The sequence below is a fragment of the Cyanistes caeruleus genome, chromosome 6 (assembly GCF_971803275.1).
Source record: "Cyanistes caeruleus chromosome 6, bCyaCae1.hap1.1, whole genome shotgun sequence".
In the NCBI taxonomy this organism is placed as follows: domain Eukaryota; kingdom Metazoa; phylum Chordata; class Aves; order Passeriformes; family Paridae; genus Cyanistes; species Cyanistes caeruleus.
The window spans coordinates 36,301,120-36,314,642 of record NC_141706.1 but is presented as its reverse complement, the minus strand read 5'-3'; the positions used below and the strand labels follow the sequence as shown (position 1 = coordinate 36,314,642).

The following is a 13,523-nucleotide window of genomic DNA, read 5'->3' as shown; positions in this document are numbered from 1 at the left end:
AAACTAATAAAGGCAGTAGACTTAGAAAAATCAAAGAAGCAGTGAACAATGAAGATGGTCACTGTGTCTGTGATAGGAATCAGTTACAAAACTGGATTAATACAGCCAAATATGAAGTGATATATAGAGGATTAAAGAATATAAGTAAAATTTATAGGATGGAGTTTTATATCCTGAGAAATAAAGATTTAAGAAAAGATTTGAGAGTCATCTGAATACAAGTTCTAACATATTTATAAAGAGCTAATCTCCTACAGAATTAAAAGGTTATTTTTGTCCTTACCTTCATATTCCCAGGACAAGAACCATTAAATTTCTTAAGTGGTTAAAAGATGGACTGTGTACTTAAAGTAATACCAGCACTCAGGCTGTTTAGCTCAACAGATGCTCTTACAAGATCACTTGATTACCTTCCAGTAATACTGAGCCACATGGAGAATAAATTGAATAAAGTTTCTATTTCAGCAGCAATGCCTGTATATTCGAGTTAGACTAGTTCAGAGTGTAAGTAAAGCATAATTTTAACAGTGATAGTGATTAGTTATTAGGAAACTAAATCAAATGCTTTGATATTTGTTTCAAAATGAGATTGGATATTTATTTACAATTCAAACAGAAGCAAGTTCAGCAAGGTTCTCACACTATTCTAAATACTAAATCATAATAAAAAATTGAGAGTTATTTCTCCTGGTTTCAGATAATCTCTTAAGTATTATTTCAGAGAATTAAATTAATTTTTGTGTTATTCTAATGGACAATACATAGTAGAAGCACAAAATCAGAAGACCAATACCAGCAGAAATTACACAACAGGACTTAGCATCATGCTTCAAAATATTTTGAATTTTTGAGACTACTGTTTGTAATGTTGATAGCTAAACCAGAATCTGGGATCATTCATGAAATCTGAAGGTCTTTTGTGTGTCACTTCATGACACAGGGACCCTATTTTGAGAAATAAATATTGACTTTGTTACTCTGGCAATGAATAGAAGAGCAAATGAGGGACAGGAGCAATTTTAGGAAAGGGCTTTCTTGGGAAGCCTGTCAGAAAGAAATGGACATCTAAACTTTTAACCTGAATAATCTGAATATTTTTCCATCACTTCCTATCAATATTAGTACTCATTCAATCTGACAGACCCTACTTATGAACTATGAGGAGAAACATGGCATGGATTTACAAGATGATAAAAGAAGATATCATGTCAGCAGTGGCTGAGGGCATGTGTAACGGTAGTGTCAGGACCTTGGCCCAGTCTTCTTCTCACATTTCCCAGTCAGACAGGACATGAGTGTGCACAAAAGTGATTTTTGAAATGCCAGACGAAGCTGCCTTGTGCAGGATCAGCTGGCCATGGACTGGGGAGGGAGGTTGACTTTGTTGATGTTAACTGTCCAGCCAGCTGATATGAAGAAATGGCCCAAGAGTCATGCAGTGATGACTGATGACATGGTCCATTTCAATCATGAATATCTGATTTCAGGGGTTTTTTTAAAGTATATTTATAAATCTTCACGTCCAATGAAGTTTTTTTACATTTTATGTTTAATTGTCCTACATTTAAGAGTATAAAAACATAATTTCTATTCATTTCATATTTCTGTTACAAAGGACACTATCTAAAAATAGTTTTTACACAGAAAAACTGACTTGGAAGATGTATGCATAACATAATGCTGCTTTCATAAATTGGGAATTCATAGAAAATCATTAATTGTTTTAAGTAAGGTCCTGATAGGAGTAACTTTCTCAGTTTTGGACATTTTTTCTAATCCTGCCTCTTGCAGCAGGGTATGAAGCTTCTCATGAATGAAGTGGCATCTTTATTGACTATGGAGTTATAAAATTAGGATAATTACAGCTCTTTCCCCCTTGTAGTTAAGAAGGTGACAGTTATTATGCCTTGAGACCTATTTCCTGAATAAGAAGCTAAAAGTGTGAGTAAAAATGTTTCAGTGGGGCCCATCTCCAAATATTTTCCCATTATCTGTGGTCCTCCTTCCAAAATGTCAAGTTGTTTAATACTTCATTTTGCTTTGTTTGGAAGTCAAGAGTAAAGAAGTTTCTCCATAGACACTGCAAGGGAAGATGAACTATGCTTTGTTGGCATGCCCAGTTGTGCCTAAATCCTTCCATAACTTTACTCTTCTCTCCTTCTGAGAAGCCCATCCAAACTGTAACATAAAGATGTTCCCGTGCACGCCCTTTCTCTCCCATTGGCTGGCCTTGCAAAGAGGAAGCATTTCCCATGGTGATTTTGACTATCTAGAGCCACCAAGGGGGACACAGCTGGGCACAGAGCTTTCCTTTGACCCCAGGAGACTCTCTCCTTCCCTGGCTCTTTATTATACCCCTTCTGCTTCCTTTACCCTCAGGAAGCCAGATGTTTTTAAAGAAGAAGGGACACAGAGCTTCCAGAACACTGCGGAGACAGGCCTACCAGATTGGTGAGCACTGTTTTTAAACCACTTGGGACGTTGAGGCACGTGCATGCTCACAGGCAGGCTCGGCCAGGTGTCTGTCAGGGCAGAGCTTGGAGCACAGATCCAACCGACGTTTGCCGTACAGGAGCAGATGGTGTTTTATTCTGTCCATTAAGTAGCACTGCCTTGTCAGTTAAGTTCTTAGGCACCAGTGCACTGTAGAATTACATGGCTCCACAACATTGATAAAATGAAAATGTTTGCATTACTCATCAGTAGCAGCAAACATCTCTATCAGTCAAGGCTTTTCCCTTTTAAAAACTGAGCAAATTAGGAAAAATCCTGCTTGAAGGTAGTAGTGGAGTCCAGGGAAGTCACTGTTATGATTCTTCAGTCATAACAGGAGTTGGACTTCTGTGATCCTTGTGGGTCCTTTCCAACTGAGGATGTTCTGTGAGTCTCTGATGCTGCATACTTGGTTTTCCACCACTCTGCTGATCATCTCCAAAGCAGGCTAACTGGAATATTCAGGAAATCTCTAAACTATGCACTGTGCATTTGTTCCAAAATACATATGTAATTATATACTACATCTTATTTTAGGAGATGGCTTAATCATGTAGATTAATTTTCAGAGCTTGTCCTCTAACACAGAGAGGCCCGAGGAGCAGGAGTGATGACAGAGGGAGAGTAAACCACTTGTCATTTCTTCCCTTAACAAACAGAAAAAATTTAGTTTCTACAGTTTCATTCACATAAGAAATAAAAATAGGTAGAAAAGGAATGAAAATCCTATCAAGGACTAGTACCTTAAAACTTCAGATGTGAGGATCCTCACTGGGGTAAATGGGCCCATTTTTGAAAGAAAAGGTTGGAGGATTGGGTTATAGCTTAATGTTTGCTTTGCATACTGGAAAAAATTTTTGTTTTCATGAGTGAGTCAACCTGCCATATCCTTAGCTTTCAAAAAACTGGTTCTTATTTAGCAGTTAGTTATTCATGCTGAAGCCAGGTTGTTATAAATCTAGATTTTCCTCGAGTAACAGACTGAAGAGATCGACTCACTAGAACCTTTTGCTTTACTACACATCCAAAAAAACTAATGAGAATCTGCAGTATTTAAAATATTTTAAATTAATGTGAAGAACATGATACAGACTGTCTGCTTTATCTGAAATTACTTAAAAGATAGAATCTTCCAGCAGGTGTTGGACTTGGAATACCTCATACAAGTCAGTTCATACCTCATTGCTACTGCATAAAACATTAAATGAGCCTTTGGTCTCTTCTAAGCAGCCTGAGAAAAAGCACCAACAAAAACCAGCCCCCAGAATAAGTCTTTCTACCCAAAGCAGGAGCAATAAGAAATGCTTCTGCTTCCAGAGCAGGAGAAAAGGCAATGGGCATTTTGTTATGTTAAAAACATCTCTGTGCTTGAAGGAATATGGTCCAGTATTGTGGAGACTAGTGAAGTTCTAGTTCCTTCCACTAATTAGCAGCTGTCAAAAAAAATTAAGTTGCTGGTCTCAAACAGGATAATTTTCTCAGTTCCTTCTCTTCACTTATTTGGAATTTGTATTTCTTTTTACTAAGCAAAAAATGATGTCATATTTCATTTGATTTTTCTAAAAAAATAACTCTTTCAGGACACAGCTGATGACAGAGAATTTTAAGAGGTCTTTTTATTTTGTTTCTAACCTGTGGCTTCCAAATAATTTTTGTTCTGGAGACAGACATTATTCCAAGTGATTAAGCTATGATTCTGTAAAGGGTGGAGCTTCCTAGAGAAAGCCTGCATCTTGAGGCATTGCTTTTAGGGACTGTACTTCTACCTGTCCTAGAGACATCCATACTGTAGATCACTTGCAATTATACCAGTTTACAGGGGGATGAAATGACTTTAAATTCCTTTAAATTTATTTAAAATTTACTCTTACAGTTGAAGCTAAAGTAAAATGAAAAGGTAAGAAATTCTGTGATAACAGTGCCATTCACCATGTGTCAAATTTGGTGGTACTATTTGCTTTATGTAAATAACTGGCACTAATTATATCCATCATATATTTTACTTTCAGTTGTGTCAGTATTATTGTCAATAAGCCAATTCTCATATCTTGAGCACTCTCATTGAAATAATTGCAGAACCATAGTTGTTCTTCAGACTCACCAGTGCACTGACATCTTTACTGATGAGCAATGTCTTTGGCATCGATTATTATACTGTGTGGTGTAATCTTCAATCATATTATTTCAACCCAGCCACAACTGAACTGTTGAATATTTTCTACATCAAAAGTGAAAACTTTTCAGTAAACCCATATTGACTCACATCCTTTCTAAGAAGGAAGATAAAATAAAAATCTTTACCGGTGCAATCTCCCATCCAATTTCTTAGAAAAACTAATGGATTCCTGGTAAGTGTACTGATAAGGTTCATTATCTTCAGCCAGCAAAAAATAGCCAGGGATAGTTTTTTAATTAGTGGAAACCAGCAGTTCTCAGACTGCTTCTTACACTCTGAGGACACACAGTACACTGGATTTTGAGTGAATTAAGTGCTCACAAGTTAGTACAATGGCACAGCTGTTATCAAACCTTCGGTCCTGTTCTTTCAGCATTTATGGAAAAAATTACAATTCACAGTGAAATGCTTGCAGATGAATGTACACAAGCAGCAGACAAGGATGTGATTGAGGACCCTCATGCAAGAATGCCCATAGTACATAAGTACCTGGCTTCTGTGCATGAGAAGTGCTTTTTCCTGTAGCACTCCCATGGTTATCTGTTTTTCTGACCTCTCTGATCTTTTGTCATTCTGGCATATATATGAGTGGGAGTCTTCTGAAGTAGGTCCAGAAAACAGCAGAGGAAAATATATTATCATCCAGATATAGAAAAAACATTGAAGGCATTAGACAGCTCTCATGTCATTTTACTTCAGTTAAAAGGTTGAAGACCTCTAATTGGAGGCCTCTAATCAAAATCCCTACAAGTTCATAAATGTAACATGAAAAAGAATACTCTGCAAAATAACATTCATATTTGCAGCAGCAGCAATTGAAGGAACAGCAAAAAGTACCAAAGACAGATTCTTCTATATTGCTGTCAAATAGACAAAACTTACATAGTCATGTTGAACAAGCCAAAAGCTGCTGTAATTATTCCAGCTTTCCTCACAGGCTGGCCTATTTTCCTAGGGAAAACATATTGCATCTGTTCAGAGGGATCCAGGGAAATACCACAGAAGGTAGAAGGAAGATACATTATGAGAACATGATGAAATACACTTGAGAATTTTGAAACAACTACAGTTTCAGAAGTGTGTCCATATGTTACTACATACACCATCAAAATTGGATTTTCTTCTGCTTTCAAAAACCGTACTAGTCAAAACACAGAATTCCTATTACCGTCAAATATTCATTCATTGGATTACATTCATTGAAATGTATTCATCAATTTACATTCAATATTGTATTCTACGGAAGGTGGATTTTAGTTGGCTAAAAATAATGGTATCTATGCACCATTCTGCATCCTGCAAATCACTGATATGCAAAATACTCCTCTTGGCTATGAGGTGAGAAGTGGGTGACAGACTTTGTCTTTATGCCTCGCTGCATTCATCTATTCATTTTGAAATCTGTCACCTCAGCTGAATGAGTAGTTAAAAAATGAGAGTTAATCATAAAGAATCAAATCCATATCCCATCTTTCCTCAAGAAGAAATGTCATTGATCTTGATGAGATCTCTGAGTACAACAAGTAGGCTGTTGGTTGTTCAATGGAAACTTTAATTTGGTAAATTCTTTGTTATTTTGGAGGTAGAAGTAGAATTTTGACTGGGATCTTTGCATGCAAGGGGAATTTCTAGTAGGCCTTTGTACCTCAGTTAAACCTGTTCTTCTGGAATGTCAGTTTAGCAGATAAGAGACTTTCTAAGATGCAAAAGTAGTACAAACCACTCTTGCCAGTTTGTGGGAACATATCCAGAACATGCTAAGCTCAGGGCACCTCCAGACTTCAGATATTTACAGTCAACTACTGTAGTTTAGAGAGCAGATGGACTACTTTGGTCTTTAGTGTGATTGTGTAGGATCACTGCTAAGCACTTCTGTTATCACCTCGTGTCCAGGAACCTGTAGCTTCTTGGAATTTGTGAAGAATCATGTCTTTCAGCATATAACTGAAATACTTGAGATACTTTCAAATAAAGTATAGCAGTAGGCAAGAAAGGTTGGCCAGCTCTGCTTCTGAACTCACGATAGACACTTGTGCATGCATCTGCTGCATTGTGGTGCATGTGAATCTTTCTGTATCTGTGTCAGTATCTCTGTAAAGCACACAGGTTTAAGGTGCTGGCTGTGATGGTGCATGCACACAATTCTGCAAGTCCAGGTTACCAGAAGACCTGGATTTATAAAAGCCCAGGCTGCTGCACAGGGAAATAGAATAACCACGGGTGTTTCTGCTGGTCACCCAATAGTAACAGTCATGGCAATGGACAGCAAGGACTGGAAGTGACTGTCAAGTAATGAGGTAACACTGAATGAACGAGACTCCTGTGGCAAAGAAATGGTCCTGGAAATCAATAATGAGCTATGGATTTTGTACTGTGACAATGGCGTGATAATTCAGTCCTAACTAAAGGTTCCAGTTCAATTTTAACTGGGATCACTCATTTTACTGCAGAGTAGTAGGTGGTTTTTTGAACATTTGCTGTTACTTGTTTACTATATTAAATTATAAAACTGAGCAGTTTAATTGCATCAAACTGCTGCTGTTAAGGGTTGTATCACAGAAAAAGCTGACAGATTGATAATTAATGACAGTGAAGCACAACAATAGGATCAACAAAAGTGAATTAACATGCGTTGATTTCTGTGTGAAAGAGAAAATTACACTGTAATTTAGGGTACTTCAGACTGGCACTTAAAACACAGAGAATTCTTTGGTCTTGACTATAATGTAACTATTTCTTTTGAGAGTGGAAAGGAGAAAATTTACATGGCTGATGTCTATTTTAATGAGGCTTGCATCATTTTCTTGTTCAAGCTCTTAGGCTTATATATCTTTTCAGTTCAAAGACAGCTCACTTGACAGCTCAAGTGTTGAATAAGTTTTCCACAAACTAACTTTGATAACCAGAATTTTTCATGAATCCAGAAGGTGTTCCTGCTGTACTGCCATCCTTCAAGTCCTCTCTTCAGATCAATGAAATCAAGTCTCAGCTGCAAAGTCACGCATCTGCTTACTGGATGCTTACTGCTGTCATTATACAAGAGTTACCTACCAACTAATTTCCAGATTGTACTGATCATTCTGTTCCATAAAACTGAACAAAGAGGGTCAGGAAACTGGGATAGTAGAGTAGGTACTCTGTTTATCAGACTGACAAAATTAGCAGAGAATATAAAGATATACTTAAAAATACATGCAATCTTTATGCAAATCACTATGCAGCTTCAAAAATTTATGTACAAGACACATAATATTTGTGCAGATGCAATCTGCTCCAGGTGTTGAAAGGAAGTTTGGATTTGTTCCTTATTCATGCATATAAATGGTTTCATAAACTGTATGCAGTCCTTAAGCAACAAATTTTCTTCATGGTATTAACAAAAGATAATCAGATGTGATCTGAAACATATCTAACTTTTTTAATAAGTTGCAGCATGTCAGAAAAGCACAGTCCTTTTTTGTGCACAATGTCATTCTGACTTTGAAAATCACCAAATGAAACAGACCAATTTTGCCATCTGGAAATTAGACTTCCCATCAAAATCTACTTTACATTGATTAAGGTATTCACCATTATATTTGACTACCTTTTACAGTTCTGCCCATAAAGGAAAAAAATCCAATAGCACTTTGACAAGATGTTTTAAAGGATTTATTGTAGTAAATTAATCTAGCTAATCCAGTATCCTACCCCTAGCAGTGGCTAGGGCTTCAAAATATAACTTCTGATTTGTACCTGCTCAGACAGTGAGTGTTATTTCTCAGCTTCATGGAGATCTGTCACCTGCCTTTTCAAACAGTCTTGCCATGTTATACTCAGATGCCAAAGTTATCTTTTCTATTCTTCTAGAATTTAATAGTTTTCATTATTTATTCCCTTTCCATGTCAATCTAAAGGAGCAGCTGCTCACTGTTACACAACAAATGAAACAAGAAGTAGTTATCTTGTTATCTGATTATATCAACTCTGTGTTAATATGCAATTTGAGTAATAACTCTCTGCATTAAATCCACTAAAGGCAAGGGAAATGTTCACTAGAGTGTTGATTGAATATTGCAACAGGTGACTCCTGTAAGGAGCATTTGGTGCTAATTGCAGAGTCATGGAACTACCAGGCTTAAGTACAACATAAAGTTAGGCAGACCTGAGTGACAAAAAGAAGTCTGTCAAAAATAGAGAAACTTTCTGTAAAAGCAAGGGATGGAATTCTGTCTCTTTTTCAGAATAAAGAATAAAAACTAACATAATCATTCAGTTTATTGCAACAAAATTTCTATCACATTTTTCCTTTTGGAAGAATTAAATTCATTTTATAACTGTTAAAGATGACATGCAGTGCTATTGGCTAGATAAGTTTTAGCAGTAGAACTTTTTAAAATGGTGAAGAAAAGTATATTGTACAGATCATTCTACTGAAAATTCTAAGAATTAACCAAATCCAGTAATATTCAGCTTTTTACATGACAAAATATAAATATCTGAATGATGAAGTAGTCCTGTGGTATGTTGCCCTCATAAGGAAAGATGTGAATTGAGTTCTCACCTGGTTTGAGTCTAGGCTTATTTGGAGGCAGAGGGGGTTTTATTGATTTTTTTTCCTTTGTTAAGTGATTTAATACATATACAAACACATATATTCTGTATGTAAGCAGCTGCATTTCCATTCTATTTAACAACAGTTAAATATATACTTGTTTGCTTTTTACTGCTCCTTCCATTATTCTCAAACCACAACTGAAAGCAAGCCCACTTCATTATCCAGAATTAGCATGTCCCCAGACAGGTAGTCTTGCTACCTATGAATAACTTTTAAATAATTAAACAAGATAAAATGAACCAGCCTGGAGCAAGCTGCAGATAAGGTCCTCAGCTCCATCACAACCTAATGAGAAAAATGTACTGAGAGCAGTCTCAGGCTAGTGGTAGTGGCGTATGTCTGACTGCCGAGCCTCAGCAATGCCAATATCAGCCTGTGTAATGAATATGTATTCCTTGCTGCATTCCAAGCAGCCTCATTGGCAAGGATTAAGGAATTCTTAGATCTTGAGAGACTTTTCCTATTACAAACTCTATAATAATCTTGAGCAATATCTTATTACATACAGACACTACTGAAACGATCAATATGAAACAACTTCAACTGGTTTTGAAGAAGTAGCCAAGAACAGACTTGCTTCTTTCTGCTTCGATGACTAGTAAAGACTTATGCTGGGTTTTGGAGAAAAATATTCTGAGATTTCAGAAGGGGCAGCTGATAAAATGTCTCAGTTTCCTAAAGGACAAAGGAGATGGTTTTGCTTGAGCCCATTTATCTTCTCCCAAAGAAAACAGTTTAGGAATTCTTTGTGGGCCATTAAGAGTGTCCAAGATACCTAGAACCCTAAACAATAGTCATGATGGCATGCCACAATACTGCAGCCACTAATTCCTTTTAAAAAGGGGTAGTGTATAATTCCATTTTATTGATTACAGTCTACAGCAATCTGCCCTTCTTTCTGCTGTATCTTGCTGCCTACCTCTTACAAAGCAATCTGACCCTAGAGAGGGGTGGGACCCAACATAGATAATAAAGCTGTGCAGGGTGACTACACTGTGATGCCAAAGAACATGGTGCTTCAGTCACTGGACACTGTGGAGAAAGAGTCTTTGATCTTTCTGCCTGAAAGGTACAAGCAGGGTTGAGGATGCCTGAGGGCTCTCTGGTGAGATGAGGCGTGTGCAAGGTTGCATGCACAGAGCTGTTTGCTCAGTGAGGGAGTGCGGTCATTCTTGTGTCACATAAATTGTGGTGCACACAGCACCACGTCATGCTAACTGCTGCTTATATTTCACTGAACCATGGGCAAAGAAAGGATGCTCAGAGGAAAGAATTTTTCTTTCTGAGACATTTGGAAGTACACAGTTTCTGCTAGTCTCTGAAAGGTCAACTAGAACTTGCATAATATTCCTAATTTTCGTGTTTTCAGCTCAATCTCCAAAATTACTGCTGTAGTTCTACTTTCAGATGAAATACAGACAGAGCTCCCAAAGGACAGCCCTCATGCCATTTTCAGCCTGCATTCATCACCCACAATGGTGTTTTGTAGTTGTAGTGTGTTATTTACCTGAGGTGCTGTGTCCCAGGTGAAGGCCTTCATACAGTCACTAGCATTATTGTCCATTCTTTCAATGGCATTCTAAGTAGGAACAGCCTCCCATGAAAAACTTCCAGGATCACTGAAGTGAAAACACACTGTTGAGGAGGCAATACATGCAGTCATAGCAACCAGTCAGCTTATGGTCAGTTCACAAATGTTAAATGCTAAGTATGAATTTAATATATTGGAAATTGATTTTGATTCCTTTGAACCTGGGTGAGTTGTATTACTGAGTTTCTCCACTGCATGCCTTGAAGCTCTGTATTAGCATCAGTACTGCTCTTAAAAATCTAATGCTCGCTTCAAAGTTTCCAGTTCAGATCTAAAATAGAAAGAAAAGAAGGCACCAATATCCTTCACAGTTATTCTCTTTGTATGGAAAAATATAATAGCTCCCATTACACTGTTCCTTGTGAAGGTGAATAGACCTTTTAACAGGGTGGATTGTGTTTTTGCAAGCTGAAGTGGATATGTACTGGTGGCTTTGCTGCAGAGCCCTCTAACAGAGAAGAGAAACAAAGGATTTACTCTCATTCTCCCTGATCAAAGTTTGAAGTGGAGCCTCATCCCCATTTTTGCACACATCAAATAAACTAGACAGGTAGTACTGCAGCCTGCTTGGTGGTCAGTAATTTTCATGTGTCAGGTGCCTTTATATAATCCCTGTCAGTTCAGTTCATCTAAGTCACAATTTGTATTACTACCTACTGTGCCAATTGCATACTCTTAGACACTTGTATTAGCATTCTTCAGTCCCAGTCTAAAGTATCCCACTGTTCCTGTTGCAAAGCTTAGACAGAAAGGTGCCAAACAGTGTGGCATTCACTTAATGAGATTGCAGTTCTTGACTTGAATTGAACAGTGTGGAGTCTTAAGAAGGAAAAGAGCTTGTATTATTCTCTTAAAACACGTGTGTATATGCATCTGTATGTGTGCACACAGACTTACATTACAACTCATAATAATTCCATGCCACTAATCTGCTTGCCTGTTCTTTCCTATAGCCCAGATGATTTACTGAATGCACTGAATGAGGGTATCAGCCGTGCTGATGTGATCATTACATCAGGAGGTGTATCCATGGGGGAAAAGGTATGCAAAATTTAAGTTTGACTTCCTACAATAAATGTAAGAATTTCAAACCAGAGTCTGTCATCCAAGCTACTACCTTTGTATTAAGGTTTATTAAAAAGGGACCTTACTTTTATTGGAGCACTTACATGTGAATTACTTAAGAAAATAGTCTTCAAAGCTCATTCCCTTTGTTCTTGTTTTTCTACTATAGTTGATATAGTGCAACAGAGAAGCTTTTAATTCTTGATGTGAGTGATTTACAAATGTGTTTTTATTTAAGGAATGATTTATGTAGATGAGGAAGGTACTGAGGTAGGTTAATAGCAAATGAAGACTACAGACTTCTTTTTATTTTTAGAGCAGGTAAAATGTAGATAGAATTAAGGTACTTTGAAAAGCAACCTGAGTATATAAATAGCATTTTTTTACTCAGCACATTTGTTTCCTGAATGTGCCAAAGCTCTATCTGTTACAAAAATAGTTTTATCACGTTTTGCGCCTGATAGTCCTACAGACAATACATATGAGACCCAGTGAGCTGATATATTTGCCTTTTGAATCATTAACAGAATTGTTGATTGAGTTCCTGTTGATTATCCCTGTGCCAAAACCATCAAAGAAAATAGGGATACACAGATGCTGGTGGGGCATAGATGAACCTGCAGGACATTTATTAATCATGACTTATGCGAAGGAAAACTCAAATTACTTTTTGATCCCAGGCTGAATCTGTGAGTTTGGCAGGTAAAATAAACATCTTTTATAACTAACAGATACTAAAGACGGTCATTAGGAGGTGGGAAACATGAGTGCTGGTTTTGTTTACCTTTCTGAGTAGAGATCATATCTTTGGATACATAATGAAAATGGATAATTAATTAAACCAGTGCAAATAACTTTCAATTACTCCCATTGTCTCCAGTATACCTAGAAAAATAATCAAGGACAAGTACTGATCTTTAAATTGAGAATGTGACAACATAGTGCAGACACAGTATCACTAAGAAGCGGCTGGGCTGCTGGATGGTCTTACAGACATTCAGACCTTCGACTCATTTCTCCCCAGCCTGAATTTGAGGCAACAGCCTAAAGTCAATAGGCTCTACATTCCACTGATGGTCTGCCCTCTGATACTGAGCTTTCTACAACTTTAATGAAATAGCTGTGAACATCCAGGTAGCAAACAGAAAGTAAAAGAGAGGTTAATACAATTAATAATTGAGAGTTAATGCCTGGCTGAAATGAGTTGCTGCTTTCCAAGTATTTGAACCCACACAAGCAACAAAAAAAAAAGGGCCAACTGCCAGGGAGTTTCATATTTACTGCTTTCAAAGTCTGTCTTCACAGATGATTGTTGTGGCCCATGTCTTTAGCCTCACTAAACACAACGGATAGGGTACTACATCTTCAGGCACAGCAATCGTCAGTAATTGTTTGAACAATTCCATTTGTTTTAATAACTGGATCAATCATGTTTATGCAAAATCATTTAACTTGAACTCATCCACAAGCCCCTCCAAGTTTTTTTCTTTCTAAGGAATGCTAAACCCAACCACTGTGAATTAGACCATTAGACCCAAGATATTACAATAATGACAGTATCATGGAAAACTATGATTTCTACAGTACAGTGTTGCATTCCA

At 37.2% G+C, this 13,523-nt stretch overlaps 1 protein-coding gene across 31 annotated transcripts in view; it reads left to right on the top strand.

Annotated features, from left to right (window-relative positions):
* Window positions 1-13,523, top strand: part of GPHN (gephyrin) — a 277,246-nt gene that overhangs the window by 255,357 nt on the left and 8,366 nt on the right. For 16 of the 31 annotated variants that reach the window (XM_086892689.1, XM_086892677.1, XM_086892680.1 and 13 more), the window contains one exon: window positions 11,811-11,898. In XM_086892689.1, coding sequence (XP_086748815.1) covers window positions 11,811-11,898 — 88 coding nt within the window. Of the gene's footprint in view, window positions 1-2,379; window positions 2,452-11,810; window positions 11,899-13,523 lie in introns of all 31 variants that reach the window. The other 15 variants (XM_086892679.1, XM_086892674.1, XM_086892667.1 and 12 more) reach the window with 1 other exon arrangement.